Raw genomic sequence first — 14,592 nt, forward strand, 5'->3', positions numbered from 1 at the left:
TGCAGCGTTTGCATATGGTTTTGCTCTCTTGAAGCGGTTCTTAAGCACAGAAGAGCAGAGGTACCCCCACCCCCCTTGCCGACCCCTATCCCCACCCGAATGTACATGACTAGCAGCAATTGGATTTCATTCACAGTGTGTACACGGTCACAACGGCTGTACGTGAAAGTGTTGTCTTCTCACACATATCATTCCGAAAAATATTACGTGCAAACGCCCTCTATCCCAGCTCGTTCAGCGCAATAACGGTGGTTGACCGTGTTTCCTAACTTCAAGCTCTGAACACGTGAAAACGGGAATGCCGATAACGTGACTGTAGTGTGTAAACCTATTCCGCAAATTTTGCAAAATAGGCATAGACTAGTTTATGTGTGTCGAATGAACAGTTGAACCGTACTGCCCTTAGAAGAAGAAAAAATACATACAATGGCATTTTCTAATGTTTCAAGTCGCACCAGCCGAATTATAAGCCGAGCGGCACAATTTACAAGATCCATTGAGGCAACAAGTTCATGTGTTAACCAAATTAACAGAAGTCTGGCTCGCTCTGTATGGCATTTGTCCAGCAATAAAGATAGGACAGGCTCATCATTGGACGTGGTAGGCAGTGTACAAAAGTCAGTGACATGGCCCGGCAAACCCTGCACATGTGGATGTGCTGGTCTACATACAGAGGGTAAATTAACTATCATGGTTTATGATGAAATGAATTAATTCAGCTACAGTTTTACGGTTCTCTTGTAAGAAAGTTTGGATGAAGTTGTAAATAAAACATAATTTTTGGCAAGCCTATCCTCATGCATTTGGCTAACTATCTATAACAGTTATACATAGCCTAGGACTCTGAGGGGGTGTTACTAAAACGAATGACAATTGCGTTACACATAACGAATGACAATATGTTGTACACACTAAAAAATTGCGTTGACTAAAACGAATGACAGTATAATGACAGCACAGATATTTGCTTCAATCGGATAACACATTCAGACTTCGTGGGTATCTAGATCTAGTAAAGAGCGGACAAGATACAAACGCACCTTATAGTAAGCGAAATTGTAAGTCTGATTTTAAAAAGTAAATTTAACGTAATTTTTCCGATATTAATTGTTAGAAACTAACAATACTATAATCTTGAAACGGCTTCAGTTATCTTTCTATATAAATCTACAGAGTTAAAAAGCACAGCACTCAAGCGCATTCTCACACAAAAACTTTCCCTGTGGTTTCCATCCGTAAATTACACCAAAACCCTGCAACCACGTAACATGCGATTTTCCTCAAATCATTTTTGCGCAGAATACCAATAACCGCATTTACTCCACTCCGTTGATCATTCTATCTCCTCTCAACACTGTCCTTCGTTGTCATTCGTTGTCCTTCGTTGTCATTCTCTGTCATTCGCTGTCATTCGCTGTCATTCGAAAATGATAATTAACCCTGTACAAAGTCAATTGTCATTCGGTCATTCGCTGTCATTCGTTTTAGTTTGTCCCCTCGTAGGCTAGGCCTAATTCCAAGTTTAAAGTTACTTTGCGAAGTAGAAGCAGGATGGGGTTGTTGTATGGTGTCATAATACATTGCATGTGTAACTATAACTAGGCTTAGATTATAACAATAGTGTTTTACCTAGACATACACAGATATAAAGGTAGAAATGCATACTCCATATAATTGAGTAACACACTAAATCGTCAAAGTAATGTGGTCTCTAAGTCCTTGAAGAAGTTTGTCGTTCATGGCACCATCTATCTTCTGTATCATGACCATGAAGATATGACCCTATTTTGGCACTTCTATTGTTGTCCTCTGACATCCGAGACAGAGATATTGTAGCGCCCCCAACGGGTTGCAACTAGCAGAGCGGCTGTGGGTTCGATAGGGCCCCTGTCGGCCACCCTATGTCGGGATCAATAAGGGGCAACTACAAGTTAACCTAACCTGAACCAATAAAACACGAACAAATAAATTGAATTTTGTATAATACCAAACCGCTGCCCACCTTGGGCAGGTGTCTACAAACCAAGTTATATATTACTTGAGGTCATCGCAGTGACCCTCCCCCCCCCCCCCCAATAAGAATGTAGCAAGGTGATAAATTAATACTTTACTAATAGGCAATAAATCACTAACCAAGTTAAAGATAGAAAGAAATAAACTGCCCAACTTACACCTTAACCTGTTTCTTATAGTACCAATATTTAATTAATAACATTGCAAATCCACATAAATCTCAGCTTATAATTTACATAAATAATAGTGAGACGTACGTGCAAAGTCTGTGGCCAATTGTATAATTACGAGTCCTAAATCTACAATACGTTGGCGTTGCCTCAAGAAATTTAACCCGAATCGAAGCCAACCCTGAGCCACAAATACAAGAATAATCCCGCAGGGTGAAGCGGGATAGTAAGCCGCATATCGTCCGATGCAAGCACCCTGTCAGGGTGTTTGCGTCATCCGTGTTTGCGTCGTCCGACGCAAACACCCTGTTCCCAAACTTTCACTGGGTTTAGAGTAATAATTTAAAGGAATTCAGACAAACAGGAAAATATGCCCACAACTTTTTAAGAAAAAAGGACTCAGACTTGCCTAAACTATAAAAGAACATTTAACTTACTTAACGAACTGGCGGACGGACTTCACTAGGCACCGGCAAACACTAAAAACATAACACACTCTTGGAAACCAAAATTGCAAGTGCCCTAACTTAATACAAATACTGACTCAAAACCTCGGATCTTCACGTGGCTTGAACATTCCACATAGCTACAAAGGAACCGGACTATTGTCACAAGAGCTGGACAGCTGAACGGGCGACAGAAACAAAGGAATAAAATAGCATGTGAAACTACAACAACTCACTTTACATATAAAAGATATTAGATAAAAAAGACCCCCAGAGAAGAATAAAACAATACACACAAACAGGACAACAATGCCAGCAGTGGTGACACCTATGTACTGAGGCATTTACAAAACGCTCCTCTGGGGGTCACAATATACTTTATGTAGCGTAGATTTGAAGTGGAGTAGTGGATAACACTTCTAACGTAAGAGCACAATCAACTGAATTCATTTTTAATTCAAACAGATCATGGTTGCTTTGGGGGTAGAAGTCAGGTTAATTTGTTAACAAATACATAATAAAGGTTAATTTGTTAACAAATACATAATAATGGACTACAATGCTCAGAATGTGATATGTCAAAATTCAGTATTGCCTACCGAAATTCCAGCTGGAAATTTTTTGTGTTTGGGTTATTTTAATGGTAACTTAGGCCCTGTGAGTGCTTAACTCTTGTTATAAATACTTTGTTGCATAAAAGCAATTATCAAAATAGACAGGACTGTTTTGGTGCAGGACACATGAACAGTATTCTGAAAGTGCTGTAATTCTGCATAATTTAAGAAAAACAAAAATGAAGCATATAAACAGCATGATTGAATAAAAAAATAAAAAAAACACAGTTGCAAGGGCTGTGTTAAGGGAGGGGGGGGGGGGTTGGTGCATTATATATTTTCCAAATTCAATACAGTTAAAAAGTTATACCAGTGTGTAAAGTGTACAAGAAATGGCTCAAAACTACTCTCCAAAACTATTCCAAACTACCGGAACACATTCTATTCATCTGTATCACAGCATCTACTATACTCGTTTCTGGTTACATTGATCAGAAATGGTAAGAGGACAAGCATATTTTTTTAAAGAATATTATTAATTTAAAGAATAATATTGACCTCAAAATGACCTTTTAAAATGTCTAAGACACCTCCTTTTAGAATGTCCATATAAACTGTTCATTCCATTTTACCAAAGATAAGCACATGGGAGCATACTAACATTGCTGACAACCAGTTGCTGCCTCTCAATAGCAATACCTCACTGGCCATTCTGGACTGTGAATTAAAACTTTGGTGAAACTCAATATTGTCAATTTCCATAAATGTACCTTTGCCAGTTAAAGTGCGATGTTGTTTCAGTACATAAGCTAGGGTACTGAGGGCAGTCTACTTAAATGGTTGAAACACATAGAATTCATGTGACCAGTCCTTTATGTGCTTTTTGCAAATACCAGTAAATTTTATTAGGCTTTAATGCTAAAACTTAGTAACTCAACAGTTATAATGTCAGCATTGAAAGCAGTTGTTTCACCACTTTGAATAGCCACACATGTATTTAGGAGAACCTGAATGGCCTATAATTTACACTTCACTTCAGCACATTTGTAATTTGTTTTAACAATTTGGAAGACCATTTCAGATGGAAAAACCATGGATTTCTACTGGATGAAATACCCACCATAGTTTGGCAGGCCAGGGATCAAACCTACGACCTCCCAGATGCTAGGTTTCATTGCTTCTAATGCCACTGTCTTTATCCACTCAACCACAGCAGTGCTTATAAAAAAGCTAGATTTCAAACTTTACTGTATACTCCAGGAAGAATTGGACCTAGTTTCACAAGTCACTTCATCTTAAAAGATTTCCAAGTAAATCTTACGATGTGTTACCTCGGTTAAACGATGTAAATTCTCCCTAAGTGGGACATACATTGTATAGCACCACATTAGGTTCCAAGACTAATAAATAGTCACTGTTGTGAAATTGGTTCACAACATTCACGCCAGAAATGCATTGACCTCAATGTGATCATAATTTCCACAATGCATCATTAAATGTACAAGGTGAACTATGTTATTCTACATTGATATTTGTTTCACAGCTGACAAGCAGTTGTCCAACTTCCTAGCAGAAGAAATCCAGATCGAAAAAGAAAGTCAGAAGAACCCCAAAATTCCAACGATAGCAGGATTCTCAGTTACCACTGATGGCGCAGAAGTGACCCTAACCAAAGAAGGAAGCTCAGATGAAAGGTGAGCTATTATCAATCTTCAGTTTGTATGTTTTATTGATGATATTTTGTAGCAGGAAAAAAAATAACAACATTATCTCCTTCCTCACATAACATGTTGCCATCACATATATGAAGCTGTATGGTAATCTTAACTGCTGAATTCAGTTTGAATGGATGCACATGGAGAAAAAAAGAGTTCATTATTTTATGTTTTCCTTCCACTGTTGTAGGGTGCAAGTCATTTTCAATGTCAATCACTCAGTTGAGTTTGAGGAGAACGTTGAGGCAGAACCACCAGCTGACAGCAAAGATACTGATACACCAGATGGGCAGGTAAATAGCACATTACAAATCTCTCCGCTCTTATGGCCCCATTTTTGGTTTCGATGATAATTGTAACCTTTGCATTCATGATGGCGTATGTTTGTATGTATGTGTGTGTGAGTGTGTTTGCGACGTGTTTGGGAAGGTTAGACCAACTTCATATTTGGTGTGTAGAAGTACCACCTTGAGTACAAGAAGCCTATTGTTTTTGGTGGAGGTCAAAGGTCATCAGAGGTCAAATCGTGAAACCCTTGTAAACATGTACACCCTCACTATACATTATGTCAGATTCATGAAGAAAACTGCCCGTTACGTCATGGAAACCACAATGCATTTTTGAATTCTGGTTAGAATCATTTCTTGGTACCATATGGCAGAAAAGTAATGTAGGTAATTTTTTTCACATAAAGAAGAATTTCCAATCTGCTGTTTACGTAATCATGAATACTAATATGAAAAGTGTCTGGGTTACAAAATATTGAGGATCAAGTCAAAGTCATGTAAGACTTTCACATCAAACCTTTTTAGGGGGTGAAAAATTCTTACTTTGATCAGCCACAATCTTGTTTTGAGTAATACTATGAAGGCTTGGTCAAAAGAGCTGCTTTAAAGAACTACCAAAAAGATGGGCAAGCCTTAACTTAACAGAGGCACAAACCCATCTATTGTCTTACAGTATAAGACAGAGATCTTGTTAAGAACAATGCCTTCCATACAGCTTAGCAAAATCTTGTTCCGTTTTGGAGATAGCTTAAAAGTTGTGCTGTCATTGTGTAAATCTGTGATGTCATAGCGCCACTAAGATCTGAAACGGTTTAGTTTCTCGTTGTTTATCGTTTGGTATTTTCAAGGTAAAATTGTTAACAGGGTTGACAATAAAATCAATGCTATCATTATGTTATGCTTAGAGGTTCAATATGCTGGATGCAGTATTTGTGAATACCAGAAAACAAACATTGGAATAGATAACATAAAACATAGAAAAATGAAACATATATAATTTGAGCAGTTTGATGATGTCATAGTTAACCTTGATCAAGTCTTCAGCCTTAAATGTGAAGAAACATTAAATCAGTGAATTGTCTATTTGTGTAAGTTGTTCATAAAAGTGTAAAGGACAGGTTTGTGTCTCCTTGAAGTATTCTATTTCTATTTTTTTAACATATTCTTGGTTTAAATAACTGTTTTGTGCTAAACAAATATTGATTTTCACAAGGATACATCAGATACCAAGGTTATTTCCTTACTTGGCTAATCTCTCGACATATAAGATAGATTCATACAAATATTTTTTGCCCAGAATTCTCTCATCTCTTGCTTGATGATTTTCAGGGAAGCTCTGCATCCTGACCACATATCTTGTCCTTTTCACCGTCGTTTCTCTACGACATCTCTTTTCACAGATGAGGTCATACCCCGACTTCCGTGTGGAACTGACGAAGTCAGGAAAGTCTACGATTGCAGTCCAGTGTAGCTACACGACCGATGATGACTTTAATGCAGAGGAGGAGGTGGAGGAGGGAGAGGCAGATAATCCTCAAGATGATCTCTTTCTGATTGATGAGGTGTACATGTTCAAAGACCAAGCCAATGAAAAGACCTACAGGGTTGGGTCAGAGGTCATGCAAGGGGTATGGTCCAAATTAAATGTTTCCGAGTTAAAGCAGCATTTTGGGTTTGGTCGCCGTTTTCTACTTTTTTGACATGTCCATCAAGTTTTTAACATATATCAATGACAAAACAGCAAACTAAGATATTAGCCAAGTTTTTCCCTACCAACAACGTTAATTGACGAGTAATTACGGATATTTGCAGATAATGAGAAAAGTGTCCAAGACAAATTCCACATTTAAAATTAATTGCATACAGTTCCCCCAAACCCCCTTGTTTGAATTCAACCAATCAGAGTAGCAGGTTTAGTTATGAGCTGTTGTAAAAATAGATTCAAGACTTTGCTTTGGTACAACCAGGGAGTTGTTATGGAACTCCCTGGTACAACTGCCATATAGACTGTACACAAATCAAGCATGGTGTTGTATTTCATATTGGTCAATGACGTTCATAGTGTTTAAATATTCATATTATGGGCAAGGTTTATTGGGATCCCAACTGAAAATATCTTGGAGAAAAACAAAGTTGAAAGTTTCAAATTTTTCGACTTTTATGCCACCACTTGAAGTAAGATTTAAAAAGATAAGCTAGTTATGTATGTCATTATGGCATTGTGGAGTCAGTGAGGTTGAGAAAAATCATAGAAAAGGACGCAAAATGCTGCTTTAAGATATCAATATATGTTTGTATAGTGTCTTTGTATATTGTATCTTTGTGAATAGTTTTTGTATATGAAGCAGTTACAAATCAGTAATTTTTGTTCTTTCGGGTTATATAAATTATGTGGAAACATTGAATCATTTTCATGGCAGATAAAGTTCAATTTAAGAATATTTGGATGTTTACATAAATGAGAAGTCTACCAAATGCCACCTCCTTTATGCAGATTTGCATCTGAAGAGCAAGTTAGCAGGAGAAGTTTACTGTAGCAGTGTTACAAGATACATACAATATTAATAGCTCTTAATAATCCCTGTGGCAGCTACTCTAACCATTTGTTTTGTATTTTGTCAATAATTGTACCAAACTTTTGAGTATTACTCAAAATGAGATTGCTATAAAATTAGGCATCATTCCTTGAAGTTCTCACCAACTGAAGGTTGTTAAGCAAGTCATTCAGGAAATTTAACATTTCATTTACCAGACACTTTGTATTAAACACTTACAGAAGGCATATTGAAAATTTAAACAATTTTCAACAATGATTGAAGTGATCAGATTTTGGAGTTGGATTGTTAACTATCAAATAGCACCAAGATATTTATCAAAATTGACTTGCAAAGCTGTTTTGAGAACATTCAGAAGGGTTACTATAGCATTACTAGTAAATTACTATTAGCCGTTGTCTAAATATGGAAGAACATATTAAACTGGCTAAAACTTTCTGCAATGTTTTAAGCACTGTTCGATGAATCAAGACCTAGTTGCTAAAGAGTGGTTTCAGAAAAAGTACAAATACCAGACTGTTTGATTCAAAATTGTAAAATGGAATGTAACTATACAGTATGAGACTATGAATACTTGTCACAAGTATTCTCATAACTACACATTATGAGTACTTGTCACAAGTATTCTCATAACTATAGAGTAGGAGTACTCATCACAAGTATTCTCATAAATATACGGTATGAGTACTCATCACAAGTATTCTCATAACTGAAACTAACATAATAATCCTCAATTTACTTCAACAGGAGATGTACGACCATTTGTTGGCCCTGCTGGAGAGTCGAGGTGTCGACAACGAGTTTGCAGATAAGCTATCGGACCTCGCCAGCAGTTTCGAACACTCATCCTTCATCAAGTTTCTCGAGTCCTTGAAGGACACCATCAAAGAATAGACAAGTCCTGTATCTGATAATACAACAACCACCACCAATCTGTCACGAGTATAATCACCCACCGTCAAGAGTAGGTTACAAATCACATGTCGGCATAACCGTGTGCATCTTTGGTCTGGTATTCAATAATGACAACTACTGAATATTTATGAATAAGTGATCCCCCATTCATATCCCTGAGATCAGTAAATGTTATCTAGGAAATTGGTCTCAGGCAAAAGTAGTCACGCCCAGGGATTTGAGACTTCCTTGCTTGTGTTCTTTTGCTTTCACCGATGCCACCTTAACGAAGACTCAACATTGTTAATGACGCATAAATTTGCATGTTTGACGGTTACTCACCTTACACATACCTACCTCCTTCCATGTTATCCACATTACCAACAGAAAACTGCATCCATTTGTGGATTCTTTAGAAAGGATAATCAAGTACTAACAACCTGCTGCAGTTACTTTAAAATTAAATGAAGCTTCAGTGACAATTGCGATCGTTGTATTCTCCAGTAAGTGGATATTCAAATATTAGCTGATGAATTATCAAGTGGAAATTTATTCATGTTCACCCCTCTTGGACTTGTTTGATGTTACGGCAGCTTGTTACTTTGTCTCTTGATAATGCCTCTACACTAATCGATGCTAAAATCTCATAAAGATGGTAGTTCACTTCCTTTCAAATGATGAACGAAATGTCAAAGATTTTTTAAATTGATGGACTCGCTGTTTGTAACTGTATATGAAAAAGTGTCATTGCAAGCGACATATTTAGACTGGAAACATGAAACAGTTGATTGCTCACTCAAGTGACCATCATTCGGTGAAGGTAACCATGTAGGCTGTCTTGGCGTAATCAAAACTTTCATATTTACGTTGATTAAGAGAAATCTGTTTTGCCTCCAAAGATGTCAGAAAGACCAACAGGAAAAGAGCTATGTGCTGTCAATCTTTTAGACTTCCACTTTTCATTGCTAGCATTATGTTCATCCCTCCTCCTGTTTGGAAGAATTCTCAGGGTTTTAATTTACCGTCTGTATTCCTGAGAAGAATTTTGAGAGTCAGTAGTATCGGGACAAGCAGGAAAGTGCTTTTGTATCAGGAACAGCTGGAAGTGAACCTATGTTAGTACATGTACATCTGTATTTACTTACAGATACAAAATCAAATCATAAGAGATTGTTACAGATGGGGAGAGGTGGGGGGGGGGGCGAGGGTTAAGGAGGGCTAACTTTGTAAATGAAAAGAAGCTGAATAGATAAAATTCTTCTTTGAAAGAGTATTTACCAACAATTTTCTTCTTTTTCTTTGTTCATCAATGGATTCAAGTGATGAACAAATTCATGCCATGTTTAAAGTGAGTTGGAGGGATTACTGAGTCTCCAATATGCCATTAGCTAACACACATTGTATTAGCTGTACATCATAGCGATAACAAATTCAATTTAATTGGTTTTGTCCTCAAAGATACTCGTAAATGTTAAATGACTTTACTTTAACATATTTATGCCAGGTTTATGCAAGAGTCAGGAAATACAGAGAGCAAACTAATCTTTAAGCAAAATATGTACAATTGCCCGTCAAACACTGGAGCACTCTTTCAAAAAGACTGTCGTCAAGGACTAAACTTATTTGTGACGAGATACGAGAGAAACAAAATCTTAGAATTGCTGTTTGCATGCAATGCCTGCCATACCGCTCAAATATCTCCTCATAACCATAGCACTCTCATTACCTGACTTGATTTCATAAAGTTTTGGCACCGTTCTACACCACGACAGACCACCAGCAGTCTACCGCCCTTAGCACACTATAACCTAAAACGGGGGTTCCCAATATAATAGGTTGGCTGCAGGCTATGCAGCCTTTGAAAAATCTCATGTTGGGCAAGAAAACACAACACTAATAGTCCTACTAACTTATACTAATCTTGTATGCAGACCCTTAAAGGGAGTGAAGACTCTCGCACACTGATGCTGGTAATCTGACCTAGTTTCGAATGAGGTGTAATAGAAGTGTTAGACACCACCATCAATCCAAGAAAATACACACACAGCTTGCTACCGTCGGTAATTAGACACTAGTGTACAGTCAATACATGCAGCTACCATCAATACCCACAACACAGTGTACAAAGCAGCGATGGACATCTCAGGTCCAGATAAAGATAACAAGGTATCATGTTTCATTACTGTCTGCATTTTGTAGCGACAAGAAAAAAAACTTCACTTGCAAGCAACGGAAAGTTAACTTTTTCAGAGGGCGGCACACGGTTTGGGGCGAGTCTTCAATGCCTTTAAGGCCTTAGCAATGAGCACCTTTGGCTAGCCTCATCTACCCCATTGGTCAACGCATATGTATAGAGAGATGTTTGGTTCATTGATCCAACCACTGTTTTTTCTCTGTTAATAAGAAATCCCTGACCAACCATGTCTATAGCCATGCCTTGAGATGTATGATATTACTGTCTGAATTAGTGAACAGTAACTATGCAGAAAAGAAAGTGATCTCGTTTTATGGTCAAATGTAAAAAGGAGAACATTTATTCTATAGGTCTCTTTGTGTCCATCCTTTACAAATGGTGGAGTTTTATATTTATTTTTAATGTAAAAGACATTCATGAAAAAACTAACAGTGGCAGGTTAATGATACATCATAGTACATAAATAGAATATATATTATTTGTTCAACACACACTGTACTTCCTGAAATATACAAGAATAATAACCAGGATTCCTTTTATAATAATTAAAAAAAAACTGAAGATAACAGATTTTATTTCAGATGATGTGACATCATAGCAGGAATTAATTCAACATAAAATAAAACAAATATCATTGAGCAATACAAAAGTGATATTCAGGAAGGTTTTACTTTCAAACAGCACTCGACAAAGAATAATACAAGTTTGTCCACAAGAAAAGTAGAATTTATTTCTTTTTTTTTCACTTAGTATTTCAGTAACTGTTACAAATAAATAAGTCTGGTTTTAAAGCAACCCTCAGGGGTTTCACTGAGCTCGAAAATCCCGCTAGAGGCAAGCACGACATTGGCTGTACAACAACAGAGCTATGTCAGAGAAACTATCGTAAAACAAAATTCAAATTCCATTCTTAGTACATTTTTTCTTCATAGAGGCTAATAAGAAAATAAAAGTTGCCTTTAAAATTAATTTTCTCACACTAAAAAATGCTATTGGGTTGAATTGAAAGACACCAGTTTCGTTTAATATAAAAGTAAGTTTGTGATCAAAATGCAGAAATCTATATATACTATTGGAAATTTGTAATGAAACCATGAATACTGCTTTAAATTTGAAATCAACAGAGGTTGTCAACTGTCATGTTAGTTGTTGGCAAAGAGAGATAGACACTATAAATGAATAACAACCCCTAAGTTATCTCAGTGTTCTAACGAGTTGATGACTCGATTTAGTAGAATCACTAGTAATGACTAGACTCTAAAATCAGCCTTATCTATTAATCGCTGGTATATGGCTGATGGGATCAAAAAAGATTAACATGTCCCACAAATCCTCCGTACTTAATTGCTCAGACAAACAACAACCATGGATGTTATTGTCATGACTACGCTTCATGTATATTACGTATTACAGTAGTGTTGGTAGTTAGGCCTTTATCGCATATATCAACATAATTGGTAACGCTCTCTGAGTAGTGTCAGATGGAAATGTTCCAACTACAAAGATTGCAAACCAGTGCTGTCGGTGTTTCTGTGACGCAACCGTCCTAATAAGCGGAAAAAAATCTGTCAGGAAAACGCCAAAAACGAATTTGCTGTTATTTGATGACAATTGACCAGTAAATGGGTAGGTATTGATTGGGTTAGCAATGCGTTGCAATTGGGGTTCTCTTAGCTGATCATAGGGAGTGAAACTTGGTAAAAAAAAAAAAAAAGTTTTAACCGATGCCTAGTGACCTGCTTAGCGTGTGTTGTTCGCACAATTGACGTTGTTTATGAAGGGTGCACAATCGTACAAAATCTCTCAATAAGTCGGTATTCACATCTGGTCGGTTTTCCCTCAGGTTACCCTATTATATAGTTGACTGAATGTAATCAGTCTTACATGACACTTGTTACTCCCATATAATAAGAGGCTGTGCGACAGTGTCTATCCACGGTCGATCACACCTCAAAGTTCCCCAATAAGTCCTAAGTGGCTTCCTGAACCAAAGTGACACAATTAGAATAGCAGCAATAACAAATAATCAGGGTGCTGGCCCGGTTTCATTTACACGTTTGAGGATGGAAGGTTTGATGGTCCCGATCAGAAAAGGGCACAGAGGTCTGGGGAATGAATATATATGAAATTTCCTTTTTTTTTTCAGGGGGCCATCTTGGATTCTGGCCGCCATCTTGGAAGTGGGTGGCCCAAGCAATATACCATGACCATCATCTGTTTCAGTGAGCTCGGAAACACCTTAATTGACCCCTTATTTGTTCATCTCCGATTTTTACAGCCAGATATATGACATTTCCTTGTTTTCTGGCGGCCATCTTGGATTTTGGCCGCCATCTTGGAAGTGGGTTACTCAAGCAACATGCCATGATCATCATCTGTTTCAGTGACCCCGGAAACACCTGAATTGACCTCTCATTTGTTCATCTCAGATTTTTACAGCCAGATATATGACATTTCCTTTTTTTCTGGCGGCCACCTTGGATTTTGGCCGCCATCTTGAAAAATCGGAACCGATAAAGTGGGTTCCACGGATAAAATCGATAGATAGGTCGAAAAGAAACTCCATGCCAAATTTGGTACTTTTGTCCGGCCGGTAACGTTAAAGTTGCTAAGCCACCTGACTATGGGTCTGACTGAACAACATGACATGGTTGAAATCAATGTTCTTTGGGGAATTGAACAATTATCAGCTACTATTTCTCTTAAATGGTAGGCCATTCAAATAACACCCCCCCCCCCTCTTGTTCTGAATTCGGCGAAGGCTTCTAATAGGTTTTTGACAAGGTTTACTTGCTTCTTTGTAAATACGCCGTTCTGGGAGCAAAAAAAAAAGCCTAAATGCAGACAAAAAGCCTGAAAGCAACATTGTTTTTGGATGGAGACAATTTACACCTATGGATGTTTAAAGTAAACAAGACAAAAAACAGAATACCAAAAGAAAAAACCGACATGTAAAGAAGTAATGCTTCATCACTTGCACACCTTTGCCATTTCGAAATATCTCTTTTATGTATATCTCAGAGATCAAGAACCATTTTTAATTTGTCTGTTCAGTGACCAATTGTCAACCGTAAAATGAAAAGAAGGCATTCTAACGAAATGTTGATCTGACATTTGTTTCGACAACGTCCCGGAAGTGCCCCCCCCCCCACCCGTGGTTTTTGAGTATTCGTCATGTGATACCAAAACACATTGAGCATCGACCCGCGACTTCAGTTACAACATGTATTGTACAAGTTTACGGATACACGGATATAAGCGACTTGGAAATCTGAGACCGCCAAGTCGCTCCCTCTCTTTGTTAGTCCAAAGGAGGCGGGCGGGGGGGGGGGCCAATTTTTTTTCCCAAACTGAACTGACACTGAAATTATTTCCTCGGTTTCCGTATAGGTTTCCGTACGTATAGTTTATAAGGCTATCTGCTACAACTAATTTAACAAGTCAAAAGACACAGACATATCGTCAAATGCTTTTTTTTTTTGTGACACTCATTGGCTGGCACACACTCGCTCGCCGTCTTCAATGCCACTGCATATTCGACTAGGCCTGATTCATATTCATTGACTGAATACATTTTGAATTTATGATTATAAAACTAAAAGTATCGCAACTCCGAATATACACAAACACCTCGTACATATCATCGGCTACATGTATACAATTACAAATGAACTTTGTTTTGTGTTGTATACTATACACAGTACAATAGGCTACATTACATGTGTCGTGTAGAGCGGAGTCAAGCGAGTAAACAAACGATCGAG

General features: G+C 37.6%; 1 protein-coding gene across 1 annotated transcript; it reads left to right on the plus strand.

The window, feature by feature from the left end:
- The first annotated feature begins 294 nt into the window (after positions 1-294).
- Positions 295-9,835, plus strand: LOC139981132 (complement component 1 Q subcomponent-binding protein, mitochondrial-like). The gene is made up of 5 exons (XM_071993319.1): positions 295-676; positions 4,727-4,877; positions 5,089-5,191; positions 6,586-6,813; positions 8,488-9,835. The coding sequence occupies exons 1-5, from the start codon at positions 427-429 to the stop codon at positions 8,632-8,634; spliced, it is 879 nt and encodes a 292-aa protein (XP_071849420.1). The 5' UTR covers positions 295-426; the 3' UTR covers positions 8,635-9,835.
- The last annotated feature ends 4,757 nt before the right edge of the window (positions 9,836-14,592 follow it).

This window comes from Apostichopus japonicus, chromosome 15, assembly GCF_037975245.1.
Source record: "Apostichopus japonicus isolate 1M-3 chromosome 15, ASM3797524v1, whole genome shotgun sequence".
NCBI classification, from domain to species: Eukaryota; Metazoa; Echinodermata; class Holothuroidea; order Aspidochirotida; family Stichopodidae; genus Apostichopus; species Apostichopus japonicus.

Excerpts from the sequence above, each read along its gene's own strand:
- LOC139981132 (XM_071993319.1), top strand. The coding sequence starts at position 427 with ATGGCATTTTCTAATGTTTCAAGTCGCACCAGCCGAATTATAAGCCGA. Across the intron at positions 677-4,726 it reads TGCTGGTCTACATACAGAGG|CTGACAAGCAGTTGTCCAAC; the intron begins GTAAATTAACTA and ends TTTGTTTCACAG. Across the intron at positions 4,878-5,088 it reads GAAGGAAGCTCAGATGAAAG|GGTGCAAGTCATTTTCAATG; the intron begins GTGAGCTATTAT and ends CCACTGTTGTAG.